The sequence below is a fragment of the Ahaetulla prasina genome, chromosome 1 (assembly GCF_028640845.1).
Source record: "Ahaetulla prasina isolate Xishuangbanna chromosome 1, ASM2864084v1, whole genome shotgun sequence".
NCBI lineage: Eukaryota > Metazoa > Chordata > Lepidosauria > Squamata > Colubridae > Ahaetulla > Ahaetulla prasina.
The window spans coordinates 132,546,643-132,566,908 of NC_080539.1; the positions used below are offsets into that span (position 1 = coordinate 132,546,643).

The window sequence follows — 20,266 nt, forward strand, 5'->3', positions numbered from 1 at the left end:
ATCCATTAATCAATCACGATAGGGACATTTAAAGTGACTTGAAGTGTTTTACCTAAATTGGAAAAAAAGACTTTCCGATAAGCAGTTTTGGGTACTGAAGGAAAATGTTTGGGAAGCACTGGCTTAACATATTAAGAACAGAAGACAGCCAGAAGCCAGATTTACAGCTCATAACAAAGGAATAAAAATTAAAAAAGTATCAGACTCTTTAGTTAGGAAAAAGAAAGAAAACAAATTCCTGGTGCCCTGAGATTGTTTTCCTCTTAAAAAGCAAGAGTGTTTTTCTTTTTTCTTTTTCCTTCTCATTGCATTAGAACAATTGGTCATGTTTCACTTTCACAGACAGCATTCACTATTTAAAAGGAACATCCCCTACAAGTTAATCAGGGCCACTTCAAAAGTATACAATGTAACAGTATAGCAGAGAGAAAAGCTTTTGAAATTGAACCTATTCCATTTGGCCATGGCAAAACAATTGTTCTCCACAGCCTCTGTCATTTGTGTGATTCTACTGCTGAGGTATTTATTAACAGAGTCCGTGAGGATTGCTCATTTCTCTGAAGCATGCAGCATAGACATAGCAACCTCTTAAGAAGTACAAGGCATGTACAAAAACCGCCTGCTATTTGTCTGCTAAAATTCCTATAGCACTGCTTATGCACAGGTGGTACAGGTGGGCTGAACCAATCACTCAGACACACTCTGAATTTGATTCAGATTTATGGTGCAAACTAACTTTTCCTTCCTTAAGTATCTATGGAGATTCTCAATCATCCAGGTCATGGTTGTCCCAAAGGTGCTTTTTTTTTTTTAAAGGCAGGTGGACTTCCTTGGTTTTTTCCTTTTGAAAACGTTTCGCTTCTCATCCAAGAAGCTTCTTCAGTTCTGGATGAGAAGTGAAACATTTTCAAAAGAAAAAAACCAAGAAAGTCCACTTCCCTTTTGAAAAAAACAACAACACCTTGGGTTTTCCTTCCTTAGCAGCAACTAAAGCCTGGACAGAAGATGTTAATGAAGTTTTTGTTTTAGTGGATAAGAATTTTATGTTAGATATCATGTTTGCAAATTTTGCTTTTACAACATGGTGGATAATGATTTCTGTAGCATAAAAATTAAGAGCATTGTTAGCATTCTTAATTTAATTACTGTATATCTTAATTGTTAGGTATATATAGATAGGTTGGTGTTTTGCTTGTCTGCCTAGTTGCTTCTACGTGTACTGGATTTAAGCCATAGGAAATTTTTATTTGAATTTTTGGTTTAAAATTTCCAAGGAGAACTTGAATAGTTCCATGCGCTGCATGGAAAAATAAGTAAAGAGACAATAGGAAAATCCAACAATTGGAAATATGAGATAACATTATTATAAAAGATAATGTGGAAACAATTTCCTTTGTTCATAAGTCATAAAAGATGATCAAAGAATAATGGTAGGCATACATGAAGTAACTATTACAATTTGATCCAGCAAAGTAAATAACAGCTGCAATGTTTCCAAAAAGCAAGGCTCCCCAAATCTGTAGAGTCTGTAGAAAACTTGTTAAAGCATTAACATCTCCTACTATAAGGAAGAGGTCTCCAGATGCTACAAAACAGTGGTGGAATTCAATTTTTTTTTACTACCGGTTCTGTGGGCGTGGCTTGGTGGGCGTGGTAAGGGAAGGATACTGCAAAATCCCCATTCCCCCCCACTCCTGGGGGAAGGATACTGCAAAATCCCCATTCCCTCCCCACTCCTGGGGGAAGGATACTGCAAAAACTCCATTCCCTCCCCACTCTGGGGCCAGCCAGAGGTGGTATTTGCCAATTCTCCAAACTACTCAAAATTTCCGCTACCAGTTCTCCAGAACCTGTCAGAACCTGCTGAATAGCACCCCTGCTACAAAGGATAGTGGAAAGATACTGAACCCATTATCATGTGTGGATTACTTTATAGGACTATTAAAGCCATACCTTGAATTTGTTGCCCACGCTGATAAAACTTAGTTTTCCTGCTTTTTGCTTAGTATCCTTATTGTTGTTAGTGTTGGACTCAAAAAGTAGTCGGATAAATTTATCTTTGGATTCACATATAAGGGATTCCAGAGACATATGCAAAGCATCGTTGTTTTTCTCCACAAACTGGGTCTGAGGAAAATCAGAAGCATTTAAGTCACTCAGGAGAGCATCCAAATCCGAGCTCCCTGTAGATCATATATATATATAGAGGAATTAAAGCAAGAACATATGAAAAAGATCGGCAACAACCAAGTCTTTCTAAAAGCAATGCTGTAAAACCTCTGCAATTTTTTTTCCCAGTATGGAAGCTCTGGTCATGGAAGCATGACCAGCTCTATTTTCAAGTAGCAGTTTTGGGACAAATAAACATCACTCCATGGAAGATTCCTAAGCATCAACAGGTTTGGGGCTATCTCAGAAGGCCTGAACAAACCCTATCGGATTTTAATACAATTGTTAATTGGTAAGGCACTTGAATTGCAATAGCACTAACTTGCATAACTTTCATCTGTCCACACTGATTAACCACACTGTCTTGCTTTCCTTTTTTCTCTGTGTCACCAGTTTAAACCTTACATCTGTCAGCCAATCCCTGTATCTGAGGAAGTGAGCTACCGCTCACAAAAGCTTAAACTTTACAAAAAAAATTGTTAGTTTTCAAAGGGGCTGCTTGACTCTTTTTGATTATTTTTTTTTGGCTACAATATATTAACTTGGTTTTACTCCTACAATATTTTCAGGTATTATTCTCCAAAATGTTACTTTTCCTAAAACAATTATATATTGAAATGGTATTACTCCTAATGAACAAATTTATTGCCTTGATAAAGAAAACCCTGTGACTACCAGCTAAAGTTAACTAATTTTTTTTATTTCTGGTGAATTGTTATAATAAACCGAAGAAACAAGTATTTGCTATCACTCTCACACATACCAGTAGTCTTCGACATGCAACCATAATAGAGCCCAACATTTTTGTTGTTAAGCAAGATAGTTGTTAAACAAGTTTTGTCTCATATTACAACCATTCTTGCAACAATTGACTCACTGCAGTTAAGTTAATAACATGGCTGTTAAGTGAATCTGGCTTCTCCATTGGCTTTGCTTGTCAGAGGTCACACAAGGTGACCGCATGACCCTGGGACACTGCAACTGTCACACATACTTGCAAGTTGCCAAGCGTCCAAATTTTGATCATGTGGCCATGGGGGATGCTTCAATAGTCATGTGAAAAACAGTCATTTTTTTTCCCAGTGCTGTCGTAACTTTGAACAGACACTAAACAAATGGCCGTTAAGTCAAGGACTACCTGTCCTGTTATTACTTGGAGAATGGATGGTTCTTAGGTTATCTCTGTGTTTCTGAGCAGAAACTGAAATGTGTAAGAAACAGGAGCTCTAAGTGATGGCCATACATTTGTGAAGGCTCACATTGTTCACTTTCTTTTTGCCTTGAAAAAGCAAGTATGAGTTCCCTTAAAAGTCTATGCTTTTAGATGACCTATTTATTTGTGAATTAATTCCCAGAGGGATCGCCGAATTGTCCTTCAGTATGATGCTACATATTTTATGGACAGTAACTGCTCTGTAATACTAAATGTTCGTTGTAAAGGGAGAATTTAACATATTAAAACAAACATTTATAACAATAGCAAAAGCACTTATATACCACTTCATAGTGCTTTTACAGCCCTCTCTAAGCAGTTTACAGAGTCAGCATATTGTTTCCAACAATCTGGGTCCTCATTTTACCCACCTCGGAAAGATGTGAGCCAGTGAGATTTGAACTGCTGAACTGCAGCTAGCAGTCAGCTGAAGTAGCCTGCAGTACTGCACTCTAACCACTGCGCCACCTTGGCTCTTCTATATAATATAATATTCTTTTTTATAGAATATCCATAAAAATAACAAATCGTTGATTAACACTTTTCTTTAAAAAAAAAATTAAAGAACGAGCAACAGCATTAATTTACCGTCTCATAGCAAACTGCTCCTGCAAAATGTCTGACAATAAATCCCTCATCATCACGAACATTTCGATGAACAGCCAATTTAGACTTCCTGGGTATCTGAGGTGAAAAAGAAATATCATTTAAGATATATACGGATGTAAAAAAAATGCTGCAAGAACTCACAACAAACACCAATGAGACTTAAAGAAAATTTTATTGTGAAGAAAATCCAGAAGCAAGGTCATCCTGTGGCAATATACTGGTTAAAACGGTCTCAACTGGCTCTTAGTTAATATTGTTAAATCGCACTAGCTTGAATATGTAAAAAGGGAAAGAAATCTTTAAGATCTTTTAACAAACAGATCAGGTATGTGGAACAAGGCAGATCTTCTAACAACCTGTTACCTGGCAGTTTAGGCTCTAAGCATTAAAAAGATCAGTAATTTAAATGAATTTAGAAATAAGCCACTGGAATTAATTCAAAATCAGTTGTACCGCAATCTACTCAAGTCATCAGTTTGCACCCACATTTTACACTATATATAACTTCTGGTGAACCTTTTGAAAGCAACCCTACAGAGCACCATCTTTGGATGGGACATATGTAATAAATAATGGTAACTATATTGCCATCACAATTGCTGTTTCCTGCCATTTTCTTGGAGGTAGGGATACAAAGATCCTAAAGAATCACATCTAGCTGACTTTTTTTTAAAAAAATCTGTAATTTCACCTAATCCACAATGGATTTTGCAGTTTGTATTCAATGATGACATTTTTAGACATAAAGACGTAGGGCCACTCAATGCTTGGTCACAGCCCTTTCAAATAAAGATTTATTTATTACTGATGCATTGGACTTCTACTCTGCTTTTTAGTCTAGCAGCTCAGCATGGCTTACATGGGAATCTCCCTTCTTTTAAATGCCACAATAGCTCTCTGTTAGACTAGACTGAGAGAGAACGACTAGCTAAAAGTCATCCAGCAAGGATGGACTTGAACCTCAAACTCCTCTTTCTTTAACCACTACATATCTAAATATTCTCATCGTTCCCATCACCAATCTCTTTCCACTTATGACTGTGACTGTAAATTTGTTGCTGGTAATCCTTATGATTTATATTGATATTGATTGTTCCTGATTGCTTATTTGTACCCTATGATTATCATTAAGTGTTGTATCATTAAGTGTTAATTTTGTACCCTATGACCATCATTTGTGTGGTAAATGTTGTACCTTGATGAAGATATCTTTTCTTTTATGTACACTGAGAGTGTATGCACCAAGACAAATTCCTTGTGTGTCCAATCACACTTGGCCAATAAAAATTCTATTCTATTCTATTCTATATTCAAGTATGTTTTCCTGTAAACATACAGAGAAAAGTTCTATCCCAAATATTTCTCACTGGAAAGACTGCCATACAGGCTCCAAATTGTATTTCTTATCTGATATTTAGACTGATACTCCATCTCTTCTCCAGGGATTCAAGATTGAAGGGGTTCCTCTTTGTTTTATCCACAAACACACACACACCAAAAAAGTGAAGAAGATTGGACTGGCCCAAAATCACTTATGGTGTTTCCATTATTGAAGGTAGATTTCTATTTGGTTATTACCAGTCCTAGTCCAACACCTAAACCAGTGTTTTTCAAACTTGACAACTCCAGAAACTGAAGTCCACACATTATAAAGCTAAAAAAGTTTTTAAAAAACACTGACCCAAACTATGGTGTTATTTTGGTTGAAAAATGCCAATCTACCCTTGATTGTACACAACATGATTGGCATCAACTCTTGTGCCACATGGGTAGGGTAGGGTATCTAAAGAACGTGTCACAAATTTTATTTTAGGAACTGTGGCACTGAATGCCACAAAGCAAGTAATTTCAAAACTAGAGTGGCTTGTTCATCAAGACCTCACAAAATCCTTATTTCAGGGACTTCACCAAACTGAACTGATTTTCCACTTTCACTGTCTCCCTACCACAGTCATCGTCTCTATTAGTGAAGGGTAGCCATCTGGTTTTGAAACGAGTATTTGCACTTGTGAATGCACTTGTTGCACTTATCTTTACCTCCTTAAAGACAGCATGGCCTTTTTCTGGAATCACAAGGTAGTCATGCAATCCTTGGAATGTGTGCATCTGAGTTAAAGGGAAGCTGATAGAATGCAATAAAGAAACAAGCCAATCTCAGGCAAACAATTGTTTATATAAGCTGATTCATTTGGGGATCAACCAATCTAAATTGAAAAAAATAAACTTACTGATAGCCTGAAATGTTGTTTTTGTTTCTGATGAACCATTGAAGCAAAATGTTGATCACTTGGCTGTGGAAGGCGATTTTCTTCATCCAAAATATCAAGAATTCCTATCAATTTTCCTTCAATCAAATCTGTTTGAATGATAAAAAACACAGGCTATTTCATAAATAATATGCAATGATAAAAATCTAACTTAACCAAATAAGAAAATACTTGCCTGCATCCTATTAATGTTAGACTTTCTATATCCCATAAAAATCTCAGACTAACAAGAGAGATGCAGTATGACTATTTGAAATTAAATTATTTAAAATGTGAATGATTGCAAGTTATTGGAGTGGCTGCAATTTAAACAAAATTCTCAACCACATTAATATGCTGTTATGATTTAATACCCATGTTTCTACTGTTATTCGAAAGTGTTTACAAATATTCTTTAAAAGAACAAAAAATTATGATAAAATCAAATACAGAAATATTTGTATAAACATTTTATGAATATACTAGAATAAAAGTAATCAAGAAATACATCCATGTTGAGAGCAAGAAGGTTCTTGACTTATTACTGTAGGATGAACAACAATTTAAATTAATAACAAAATATATTAACCCTTCCCCCCTACACATTGTGCCTAGGGCAATACATATATTCACATCCACAATATCCAGAACAATGGACTCACTAAACTCCTTGGTCCCAGGAAAAAGCCAAGTATTAATTTCATGAGTCTGAGTGTATTTCCAGAAGGCATTCAAGATGTTGGTGGCCACCTATAAAGCTCTTTCTGGCACAGGACCAGCAGTCTTACATGTAAGACTGCTTCACTTTGATTGATAGTCCAAAAGGAGGGACATGCTCCAGGTCTCCTCAAGTAAAGAGTGGGATCTAGGAAGTGGGATTTTCTGCCTGTCCTCAGGTACATCCCAAGATAATATGGAATTGGCTGATCCTGCCAGCTTTTCATAATGCACTGAAGACCTGAATGTACTCCAGAATATGGAGCAAAGTTGGGAGGTAGATTACCTATGAAATGTTACTATAGGTTTTCCTGGTTTATTCTCAGCACTTTTTTTAATGTTTTGTTGACTTTTTTTCCTGGGATTTTTTTTATTTTTCGTTAGCTGCCCAGGGTCATATCTGCAGGATGGATAGCCAACAATTAATCAGTGGAACAAGCTTGCCTCCGAAATGAATGCTCTGTGAATGCTCCAACAATAGAAGTTTTTAAGAAGAGACTGGACAACCATTTGTCTGAAATGGTATATGGTTTCCTGCCTGAGCAAGAGATTGGACTAGGAGATGCCCAAAGTCCCTTCCAACTCTTGTTCTATATAATGTATGGCCATATAAATTATTTAATTATTAAATGATATGAAAAATAATGCATTAGAAGAAAGCTAACAGGGACAGGGACATCCAAAGCTCAAACAGATATTTTGTTCCGCAGAGCAGGCAGAGAAAGGGAGAAGGCACACTTCTCAGATCCCACTAAATAACCCCATTCTTGAATTTGACACCTACTTTGCCACAAAATGTATGTTTTCGAAGGTGTGGGGGAAGAACCATGGGAAGTACAGCTGGGGTTACAGGTAGAAAGTCATAAAAAGTACCGTATATACTCGAGTATAAGCCGAGTTTTTCAGCACATTTTTTGTGCTGAAAAACGTCCCCTCGGCTTATACTCGGGTCTATACGGCTTATACTCGAGTTTTTTTTTTTTTAAGCCCCTCGGCTTATACTCGAGTATATACGGCTTATACTCGAGTTTTTTTTTTTTCTTTTTTTCACATTTTACCGGACTGAAGCCCTGCCGGTGCAGTGAGAGGGCGGGGCGGGGGAGCCGCCAGCCTTCTCAGCTGAGGGAGGGAGGGTTTCCCCAACCAGTAGGTGCCTCATTTCCCACCCTCGGCTTATACTCGAGTCCCCAGTTTACCCCAGTTTTTGGGGTAAAATTGGGGACCTCGGCTTATACTCGGATCGGCTTATATTCGAGTATATACGGTAACCTTTTTTCTGCTTTCTACCTGAAAGAGCATCAGGTTAACAAAGCAAGTGAACCTTCCAGTTCACTTTTCTTCGTGTAAACATGATTTTTAAGGCTGTGAAAATATGACTTGTCCAACTAACCAGTGTTTAATACACTCTAAAATGAACTCTCTATTACTGAGATGAATGGCACAGGCTAATTAACCAGCTTCAAATTTGGACCCAAGCTGTTTTAGTGGGAAGACTCAAGTTGAAACATTAAAATGTTTCTATCCAACTTAAAAAATACTTTTCCACAGTTTCTCTTCCCCAACTATTCCAGCCACAAAATATAGATTTTTTTGTTAAATCCAGAAGGTATAAATTACAGTATTTACTTTCAAAGTACAGGAAATTTAACCTGGGGGAAGGTAACGTTTCCCCAAGTCATTGTTCCTAATTGCTTTAAAGAATAAGGAAAAAACCCCAAACTGGATATAGTTCTACATAGTTTAACAGAAGCCATAATCAATAGAGCTTTTGCATATAAATCTTATGCCAGTACTCAACTTACATACCTATACAGTCCTGGTTATCCACATAATGTACTTCATTAACACCTAAACCTTCTTTTTGATAAAGTTCTTGTTCCTGTAAGAAAAACAGAATTATAATAACCTGTCTGATCATACCATGTACAATGGGGTTAAGCACCCATGCCTGAGATGTCAGATTACATTAATAGCACTGCTATTCTTCTGACTCAATGTGACTTATTTCCAATGAAGCTGATCCCACTCAAAAAGAACTTGTCATTCTGATGCTGTAATGAGGTATTTTAGCGTGGTAAGCAATTTGACTTTGGGAACATAAAACTCCAAAACTGAAATATCTGGAACTTGTTTTGAAAAACTCAAGCTTATTTTTTTTTAAAAAAATCCATATCTGTACCAAAGAAAGAAATGATCTGAAATCATTCTTTTTCCATTTTTCTTCTTCTTATTATTTTTTGGTACCTCTATCTTCTCTCTTTCTTGGTTTTTTTTTTCTTTTTCGTATCTTTTTTCTTTAGATTTTTTTCTCATTTGCTTATTTTTTTAATCTTGTGTTTTTGAAAATCAAGGAAGTTGTTTTAAATACAAAATCAGGCTTCTTCAAGAAAAAAGCTTCATATTTTTCTGAAGCCATGAATATTCCTGTTTGATATGTTTATTCTTTTCTGGACATTAGGGATCATGAACACACTCTGCCTTCAGAGATATGAATAAAATTGATCTTTTTCAGTGTTAATGGTAGAACAACATAGCACTCCTTGTTGTAGTGTGTAATAGAATATTGTCACTTTCAAGTTTCCAAGGACTTTGCAAGCATGCCACATAAGCTCTAAATGCCACTGGATAATAATTACACCGATTTAGACATAAATCCTCAACAAGTGTTCACGTAAGAGTTTTCAAGTCACCACATAAGAAGAAAAAGAATGCTGCAAGAACTGTGCTGTAAAAGACTAAAACCAGAATCAATGATTTCCAGGCTGAAGATGGCCATTATGTAAAAACACGACAGCCACTTGTCTTCAAAGCCACCCAGCAAATTATGCTCTGCCAAGTATCCATAAATTAGGGAAGGAAGAAGCCAGGAGTTTTAATCCCATGGCTATAAAAGTCACTTTCATCTTCTCATTACCAGGGAGAAGTCAATTGCGCCGTATGTCTTTGTCTTTGTCCACAAAAAAGATTCTACTCTAGCCAAACTGGACCTATGAGTGTTCTGCCTAGCCGAAAAGTCAAGCTAAGTTGGGTATGTCACAAAATACAGCATGTGTTTTAGTGTCAAGAACTGGATAGAGCAGCATGCCATGTGGGATTGTTCTGGAGATGACTGACGTCTGTATATAATATGTGAAGCTGGAGATGACTGACATTGCTGTATATAATACGTGAAGCTGACCAAGATTAAGAGAAAAATCAACACATAATTAGGATAGCATATCTGGTTTCTTTGCTGAACGTCCTGATAGCTTGGCATGTTCTACATTACCTCTTTAAGGATCCTTTCATTAAAGAATTGCTGTAGCTTCTCATTACAGTAATTAATGCAAAACTGTTCAAAGCTGTTGTGTTCAAAATATTCTGCAAAACAAAATGGTGAACAGCTTTAGACGCATTATGTCATGGTCCATTGTAGAACAGCATTCCACAATCAGGCCTTCTACACCGAGATGGGCAGAAGGTAGATCTACAGCAGGGGTGTCAAAGTCATGCTGTCACGGTGGCATCATACGATGTGTCAGGACTTTTTTTCCCCTTTGCTAAACCGGGCGTGGGAGTGGCCAGCGAGTGACACATTTGGCCTGTGGGCCGGGATTTTGGCAGCCCTGATCTAGAGGCACAGGTAGATCTCTCAATTTGCTGCAGGCCAAGAAGGGTTTCCGGCAGCCAGTAATTTAAATAATAGCAACTATCTATGGGGGACATGATAGCAGTATTCCAGTATTTGAGAGGCTGCCACAAAGAAGAGGGGGTCAATTTATTTTCCAAAGCATCAGACAGGACAAGAAACAATGGATGGAAACTAATCAAGGAGAGAAGCAACTGGAATTAAGGAGAAACTTCTTAACAGTGAGGACAATTAACCAATTGAACAGCTTGCCTTCAGGCATTCTGGGTGCTTCATCACTAGAGGTTTTTCAGAAGAGACTGGACAGTCACTTGCCTGAAATGGTATAGGATCTCCTGCTTGAGCAGGGTGCTGGACTAGAAGACCTCTAAGGTCCCTTCCAGCTCTATTCTGATTCTGATTTTATTATATCACAATGATTACTTTGAAGCAAAGAGAGCTTTGGGTTTAGCAATCTGGTACATTCCAACTTTTTAAAAAAAATAGTTTTTGGAAGTCTGAAATTAGCTGGTATCTATTTTACACAGTAGCTGCTACTATTACATAGGATAAATTGCATCCTGTCCATTGGCAATTCTGGGAATTGCAGAACCAAGAGATACTAGGATATTAAGAAATTAGGAAAGATAATCAAGAGCAAAATCTCTCTCTAGCAAACATGAAAATATGTGCAGCTAGAATTCCCTGAATTAAATGAAAAGGGTACTTTTCCACCATTTTCATATTGCTGGGAGTTGGGGGGGGGGAGCCTTAATGAGAAGCAAAAATGAATGGATTCTTTATTAGAACTATTGGCTGATACCTTGAAATTCTTTAAGGCTTAAAATGTCCAGACAATAAGCAACACACACCAAAACAAAAATAAGTGTATGTACATAAGCGTTGTCCTGCTGGATCAGGCTTCTTGCCCATCTAGTCCAACAGTCAGTTTTCACAGTGGCCAAACAATAGTAGAAAGAAGCCCACTAATTTCCCAGCCACTAGCAACAGTGTATAATTAGCAGGAGGCTGTTGGCTGCAGACATTGAGAGAACTGGGCTGCCTATTTTGCTCACAATGTTGTTCTCAAGTGCACTCCATTTAGAACAGATAAAAAATAAAATAAAGTGGGTTTAAGAAAATATCTCTAAAATATCTAGGCATTTGCAAACTGATGAGTTTGGCTGGCTACGAAGTGCACGTCAGACTCACATTTTAAGTCAAATCATTTTGGACAAATCATTATTATTTTTATTATTATTAGATTAGTACCTACCATTATTTGTAGATCTCAAGATATTGTACATAATGCTCCTCTGTCCTATTGCCACCACAACTACAACTCTATGTGGATGGCAGGGCTAAGAGAAAATGACAGGTCCAAAGTCACCCAGATGCTGAAGGGAGGACTAGATCTCATGGTCTTCTGATTTCTAATCCTGCACTAATATTTTAATTGCTACATACAACAGGCTCTCAAATTTTGTCATTCCATGTCCAGGATTTCTTGTCGTAAGAAATTATAAACATGAAAAGCACACGGTCTGAATAGTTAAAAGGTAAAACACTTACCAAAACCTGCAATATCCAGAACACCAATGAAAAAAGACGACGTCTCAAATGGGAAACATTGATTTACCCTGTTGACCACATGGTCAAAGAGGTGACTATAGACAGTTTTTGCCAAAGCATCACGTGCATTATTTGCTTGTTCTACTTTTAATGGAACCCTGGAGGGGGAAAAAAGTATAATTACTATCAATTTGTTCCATATTTGTGGGGACAACAAGGAAAATTACAATAATATGCTCAAAATTTAAATAAACTAAATATTTAATAGAAAGCATTAAATATAATCATATGGGATTCCTGCAATAGAAGTGTTGGCAGATGACAAACTTCCTCCTAAACAACAGAAGAAAAACAGTGAAACTATAAGGGAAGAATTCCATGAGAAGCTAATGGAAGGTCTTGTCTTTGTTAGACACCAACCTAAGAAACCTTAGCAATATGTCAGAGAGCAGCAAAATTGCTACAATATTAGTCAACCAAGTTCCCGATGAAGTTATATAGTAATAAAACAGACTAAACAATACCAAATTGTTCACTAGAGCATAACCATAATCATACAACTGGAAGTATGCTATATGCAGAGGGTAACATATTAAAGGTGTGCAAATCAGATTGAATTGAGTGTCCCAATCAATTTGGAAAATCAGTTTGATTCATTCTCGATGTTTGAATCAGTTCAGGCCAAATCCTATATAATGGAATTTGAATGCATTTCCATAAAACACATGCCAGGGAGATCAAAATTGGTCCAGCTAGATTCAGAGAGTTGAACATAAGAGAAGTCCATAAAACATAGAGGTCTGCTGGTTTTATGACCAGGCTGGTTTTATGCAAAGTACCAATGCCACACTGGCCATGTGTTCTGTTTCCCCCTCCCACCACTCCCAACGAAAAGTCAGTCAAAGGCCTTTTTCAAGTTTATTTACACTTGGCTGGATTCCTTCTGGCACAGAGGTGTTCTGGCCACGTCTCCCCACGCGCCTGCCAAAATCCCTGGAGATAACCAGAAAATTATAGATAAAGCACGAGTCACTCACGAACAGATTCATCCATCCATGAAACAGTTTGCCCGCACAAATTGACTGCTTTATCCAACACAAAAAGCCAGGAAGCTCCGCCTCCTGCTGTGGGTGTCGCTCTGTGACTCATCATTCCCTGACCCTGTCCCAAAGACTCCTCTGCTGTGCGCGCCGGTCATGTCTGCGCAGTCTCGCATCGAGCCAAGATTGTTCTTGGGGCGTTGCCAAATCAGAAGAAGGCCCGGGGGAATCAGGCCTTGCCAGCCCCTCCTCCTCCTCCTGGGTCAGTGCCAGGGAGAGAGAGGGCCCAGGGGAAGCAGGCCTTGCCAGCTCCTCCTCCTCACTCTCTGAATCATCATCCTCCAGGAGTCCGAGTCCAGGAACCTGGGTCACAACACCATGCATGTTCACACCATCCTGAATGACTTGTGGATACTCCAAGACTGGAAGATTTTAAGAAGAGATTGGACAACCATTTGTCTGAAATGCTATAGGGTTTCCTGCCTGAGCAGGGAGTTGGACTAGAAGACCTCCAAGGTCCTTCCGTTATTCCGTTCAGCAGTTGCAGAAGAACTGTGGAAAAGTATGGCTACCATTGTAAGAACTGGGCTACAAAGTTTATGTAAATAGAACTTTCTCATATATCCAGTCTCTGTGTAGTGTATATGTGTGTGTGTAGAAAGAAAGTGGGTGGGATGAGAGAGAGAAAAAAGATGGTATATATAGCTTATCAAGGCCACTCAGAAGGAAGAAACATGATGTTTTTTTTCGTTCTCTTTTTTTAAAGTTGCTCATTTTATTTCTAGCTTCCCTGGAAATTTGAAAAAACTAAATCAAATAAATTCATTCTTTTTTATGAAAAACTAAAAATAGCAGAAAATGATGTGTTAGTCACTGTTATATCTCCTAGCATTAGCATTGTTTTTCAGTACTAATGATACTGATTTTCTTCTGCAGTGCTGATTTTGCTGATTTTTCAGCAATGTTGAAATGGTATTTCAGTGCCATTTATTTAAAGTGCCATTTATTTTAAAGAACATTTCTTCTTATTTTTCAATGCCACTTTTTTTTTTAAAAAAAATCTATTTCTGTGAAACCAATTATGTAAGGTGAAACGTGGCTTTTTAAAGAAAAAATAAAACATATGGATGCAATAGTACGTGACATTAAGACATCATTGACAAGACAGAAATTTTGCGACGCATAATCCCACAAGGATTTCAGTTCACATCTGACAGATGAGGTAAAAGTTGCAGAGAGAGAAAAAGATGGAACCAGCAATATTGGAACGACATGAAAAAGAAGTAGAAAAGTTTGTGCTGAATCCAGAAGAGCAACTTGAAAGAGTAGGAAGAAAAAGCTGGAAAGATACACTGTCCCAAAAAAGTTTCATTGAGGAATGAAGTAAATGTTTCCTAGATAATATTTTCAAAAGCACCTTGAAGGGCCTCCAGAATGCTTCCAGGAGACCCATAAAAGATTACTGCCAGAGATCAGTTCACTTTATTTTCAGTTCTAACAGGCTGATGAGCCCACATTCATTGCTTTCAAACTTACATTGTTTTTGATGAGCACGTTACAATAGTTGTCCACTTACGACCATTTCTTTAGTGACCGTTTGAAGTTACAATGGTAAAGTGATTGACAACCAGTCCTCACAAGTATGATCATTGCAGCGTCCCTATGATTACATGATCAAAATCCAGCTGCTTGGCAGTTGACTGAGAAAGTCACAAATGGTGATCACACAATGCCAGGACACTGCAACCATCATAAATTCAAGCCATTTATTTAAAATTGCCACTTATTTTCCGGGTCATGTATTAATTTATTTTATTTTCGGTGCCACTTATTTTGTTAAAAGTCAACTGCCAGCGAGCAAAGTCAATGGGGGAAGCCAGCTTTGCTTAACAACCATGTGACTCACTTAGCAGGCACAGTGATTCGCTTATCAACCACAGCAAAAAAATAAACGTTGTAAAGTTGGATGTGACTCAATCAATAATCACTTCGTTTTGTGATGGAAGTTCTGTTCCCAATTGTGGGCGTAAGTCATGGACTACCTATCTATAGCAATTAAGGTTTGACCGTTTGACCATGCCAATGAGGTCAAATTAGGTTAAATCAGTACCTATTCAGATAAGACTGCTTCTTTCTGAATTAGCCTCACTGGGGCTATGTGCTAAGCTCACTATCTACTATGATGAGCAGGATCTCTGAGAGAAAAGGTAACACCCAAAGGGAAGGCAATTAGGATTACAAAAGGCATTGCTACTTCCTAAAATCCCAGGAACTAGATTGGAACTAGAGAAGCTCCAATCTGTGCTATGCTTACCTTCTTCCTCTCTGCAACAGCAGACTACAAAAAAGGGGTCAATGTCCCTGAAACATGAACCATAAGGAAAGAATACACTTAAGTGAGAGCACATTTGGTTTATCCTTATTTTTATGCCCTAAACCAGTGCTTCCCTAACTTTGCCCTTCATTACTCAAAACCGCTTATCTACCTAATGTAGCAAAAACAAGTCAACTTAAATATCCCTGTTGTAATTAGATGATGAGTTCGCATATCATTAACCAAAGAAAAACCACTTTTACCAAATGTTGGGTAACGTACCCAGATTTGGGAAGCACTGCCCTAAACCAAAAGAATAAGAATCCAGCAACTTGTTTTGTCTGCCCTTCCCTCCTTTCAGGATGGTAGTCTGAACTGTTTCAGGCACCTTAAGCCCTGCTTACTGAAAAGCACAATCCTATTTGAACTGATGCGCTGACCACAGTCTGAAGAAAACTGAAGTCAACCCTGGGTGTGCTGTTCTCTAGGTCAGCACGGAGAGGAAGTGTAGAAGGCTTGTAAGGCAACTGCCAGCATTAAGAGCCAAAGGCAGCCTGTCTTCTCTAACTTGAGGAAATGTATTTGAAGAGAACGTACGTACTTACTAATTATGAAATAGTAACATGATATGATGGACCCAGTGCTCCCTCCCTATTACTGAAAATAAGAGGTCAAGGTAGTGAAAGCTCTCATTACTAGAAAATGGCTACAACTGCATTTCATTAGAGTACAAATAGCTTTAAAGCATAATCTCTTGATTTATCTTATGGTAATAGGCATTGACAGAATCTTAACTTAAAAATAGAGAGAAGGTTCTTTTCTACACTCCTTCTGGGGCATTTAAAATCTCAGCCATATAATCCTCAAAGTTCATGTCAATGGTCAATCTTTTAAATAAGGCATTTGACTCACTTTAATTTTACATTAAATAGTAGATAAAATTTAAAACAGAAGAAATATCTCAGTAGCTAAAAAGCAGAAGTTTTATTGATATATGTAGTTAGTTAGAAAGCAACTATAGATACCTGTTCTATGAAAATTGCGAACTAAAGTGAATGCAACCATTCAATTAACTGTTTGTACACTATTTACAGAAAAATAATCACTGTTCTCGATACATGGGAACCTTAAAATGTTTAGCAGTGTGCAACTGCAAGACTAAGTTCAATTCTGCAAGAATTGAAAATTGAAAAATTCTGGACCTGTCTTTCCGAGACAGGTCCAGACAACCACAGGCCAGACGTCCCTTCCGTGGATCCGGTTTCCGGCCTTATCGCAGAAACAAATGACTATACCGATCAGGATCCCATCGGCGGTTGCCTCGCCAAATTCGCTTCCATTTGGCATAATACGACCACCGATGCCTGGGTGCTCCAGACACTCACACTAGGCCTAACTCTCGAATTCAACTCCGAACCCCCAAGGAGGTTCATCCAGTGCTCCATTCCCAAGGAGTCCACCAAAAGGGCTCAAATGGAAGCAGAGATTCAGCACCTGCTGTCCATCAGGGCCATAAAACTGGTACCCCTACCTCATCAGGGGACCGGCTTCTATTCCATTCTATTCTTAGTAGAGAAGAAATCAGGAGGAAGCAGAGCTATCCTGGACCTAAAACAACTAAATTTGCACATCAAGTATCGCAGATTCAAGATGCACTCTCTCAGTTCAATTTTGGGAAGCATCAGAAAGGGAGATTATCTAACATCCATCGACCTCAAAGAGGCCTATTGTTTTTCTCTTTTCAAAACAGCCCACAAAAGAATCTTAGCATGAGGTAAATACAACAGAAATTTCTGTTTTGTGTTTACTGACATGAATAATAAAGTATAACTATGGAGCTCCCATTATGGGAGGTGCAATTTAGAGAAAGCAAGGCCTACTCATGTGACTTACAGTTGTTTCTCTTAGGCCTTGAAATACACATTTACAGGTTTGTTAACAAAGATTGGTACCTAAAGATACACATGGAACATTTATCAAGAAATATGGGCACTTCAAACAGGGGCCACTGCTAAAAGAATGCAGCACTGGGGAGGTGCATTCACTCCTGATTCTCAGTCATAGCTACTGTGTTCCCCTGAAAAGTATGAACTATTCCAAAAATAAGCCCTAGCTTGATTTTTATGTGTGTGCCTAGTATAAGCCCTACCCCAAAAATGGCGTGAGGTGCATGCATAAAAATTAAGCTAGGGCAGGGGTGGGGGTGGGGGTCCCCCATGCATCCCACACCTTACCTTAGGAACTCAACAGGTGTTGGGATGTGAGGCCTGGCTGCGACGGCCCTAAGGTAAGTGGGTAAGACATCCCCCCAAAATAAGACCTGGTGCTTATTTTGGGAACCAAAACAAAATAAGATCGGTGTCAGGCTCCAGAATGGCTCTGTGAAATAAGACTTAAGACAACCAGGATTCTAGGTGCAGAAATCTTTATCCGGCGCTCCGGCATGTTCCAACAATAATGAGTGAAATATTGTCAGTGCTATTGCACAGTGCTCCCCATCACCGTTCTGAATGTTGGCATCGGGGCTGCCAACCGGGTCTTATTTTCGGGAAAACATGGTATATATACATTCTGTCAATATTTGGATTTTTTTGCAGGCATTTCTTCCTCATTATGGGCAAAATTCTGTAAGACATTTCTATGAGTGAAACAGACACAAGATAATTCTTGCTCCTTCTTGCAACCCCTCTTCCTTCCTTCTCAACATTTTCTCACAATGAGAATCTGATTTTGTAAATCTGGATCCCATTTTGATATTCTACATGACAAAAGGGAAGCCCATTGGTTTTGTGTAGCTTTTAGCTACTTCCTTTTTTCTTTTCTTTTTTCTATTTTTCCTTTCCTTTACTTTGATTTCTTTCTTTTCTTTTTCTTACTTTACATTATTCTGCATTGGTTTTTAATTTTCTTTTTTAAAATCTTTAATTATACAAAGAAAAGCTAGAATGAGATAGTTATGGGAGATACAAATGCTATTGTTTTGTAGCTAGAGGTAATAGAGAAGAAAACAAAGATCAAAAAAATGAAATCTGGAAGATCCACCAAAACACCATCAGCCAAATTTTGTATGCTTAAAGGAATAAAAGATGTTGTCACAAAATTATCACTCTTATAAGATAATGGACCCTATGGTCCATTAAGAATGGCTCACCATTCAGGAAGCCTGACAGCAGGATTGTTCTGTGGATTATTTGCATGTTTACAAGTTATTTGCAGAAACACTCCTAGGCGCCATGCAGACTCTACTCTTAACATGAACTTCACATTTGTTCTTTGCTTTTAAACTATTATTGCAACATAGATATGGATTCAAGCTGAGCTGAGCCCCATTGTAAGGCATTTTCACTTCTACTAATATTTGACAGCTTAGTATTAACAGGTAAAAAAGAAATCCTTATTGTTATTATGCAAAATACATTTTCCCCTCACACGCTGGGATGAAAGGAAATATTTTACATGGTGACAGATATTATATTATTCTAAGAAAAAAAAAAACCAATTTACCTTACGGCACAAACAGGGAAGGGGGAGGGGAAGCTTTCCCTTCTTTTATACTCTCAATAATTCCAAAACAGCTCAAAGAAGATATTTTAGAGTTGATATTTACAACGTTAGTTGCAAAAGTCATAGCAAACCTGGTGAGGACAGCAAGAAAGATTTCCTTGTTCTCTTGCAACTTACTTGATAACCGTCCCTTTGGTGCCCCCTGCTGTTGTCAGCATGACTCTGGTGGTTAAACTCACACGGAGATCATCCTCATCCAAGCCGAGTAATTTAGCACAGTATTCCAGAGACTGGGCAGATTTATTTTTCAGTGTACATCCACCTGATAAAAAGAAAGAAAAAAAAGTTAACTAATATTCGGGCAGCGCTGGCTCTTCGGCTTTGAAACGGAGATGAGCACCGCCCGCTAGAGTTGGCAATGACTAGCACTTATGTGCGAGGGGAACCTTTACCTTTACCTTTTTATGTATGTATGTGTGTGTGTACATATATGTGTATGCAAATGTACGTGTGTATGTATACTTCTTAACAATTGGGAGTGTTCAGACAATTTAAAAATGATTGCCGATAAAATCTATCTAGACATTGGTGTTTGTTTGTGCCATATACGTATTTAAAATACGTATACGGCACAAAAATTGTCTGAATACTCCAATTGCTAAGAAATTACACATAATTAACGGATACCTTCAACACTGGCATTCAGGCCAGTGAAAAGAAACATGGCCAGCATCGACTACCTTAGAGCAGAATTTTCTGCCAAGGAAAATGGAAGGCGTTAATCACCAAGGAAAACATGTTAAAGTGTTTTGTGGTTCAGTTCCTAGCACTGTCAGTTAAGAAAGTAGCAGGTAATAAGAAAAACCTCTGCCCAAAATACAGAAATCCACATATAAACTTCATTAAAAACTTCCGAAGAAGAGCAGGGTATAACGTACATTCAATTTAAAAGCATTTCTGTGCACAAGCAGTCATGAAAATTTTATATTACCTCAGTGTTATCTGTTCCTGTTCCTCTTAAACAGCAGAATACATATTTAAAACATCAAGAATGGTTTCAAATAAATAATCAAGCTATGCTTGATATATGATATTCATTGATCCTCTTTGGATCCCACTGTGTTTCTTTCTATTTGTACATCTTACAAACGTACCTCACTCTGGCCTGCCATATTGTCAAGACATCTCTCCAATTCAACATGTTTCTCTTGGTTTCAATATTCACTCAGCATTTTAAATTAGGTGTTTGGGGGTAAAACAGTAAGGAGTAAAACA

General features: G+C 37.9%; 1 protein-coding gene across 2 annotated transcripts in view; it reads right to left on the bottom strand.

Annotated features, from left to right (window-relative positions):
- MYO6 (myosin VI) overlaps positions 1–20,266 on the bottom strand; it is a 116,009-nt gene that overhangs the window by 35,085 nt on the left and 60,658 nt on the right. For both annotated transcript variants that reach the window (XM_058176110.1, XM_058176109.1), the window contains exons 12-18: positions 19,169–19,313; positions 12,134–12,291; positions 10,223–10,314; positions 8,761–8,833; positions 6,220–6,347; positions 3,971–4,066; positions 1,954–2,127 (exon numbers count right to left, since the gene is read on the bottom strand). In XM_058176110.1, coding sequence (XP_058032093.1) covers positions 1,954–2,127; positions 3,971–4,066; positions 6,220–6,347; positions 8,761–8,833; positions 10,223–10,314; positions 12,134–12,291; positions 19,169–19,313 — 866 coding nt within the window. The remainder of the gene's footprint in view (positions 1–1,953; positions 2,128–3,970; positions 4,067–6,219; positions 6,348–8,760; positions 8,834–10,222; positions 10,315–12,133; positions 12,292–19,168; positions 19,314–20,266) is intronic.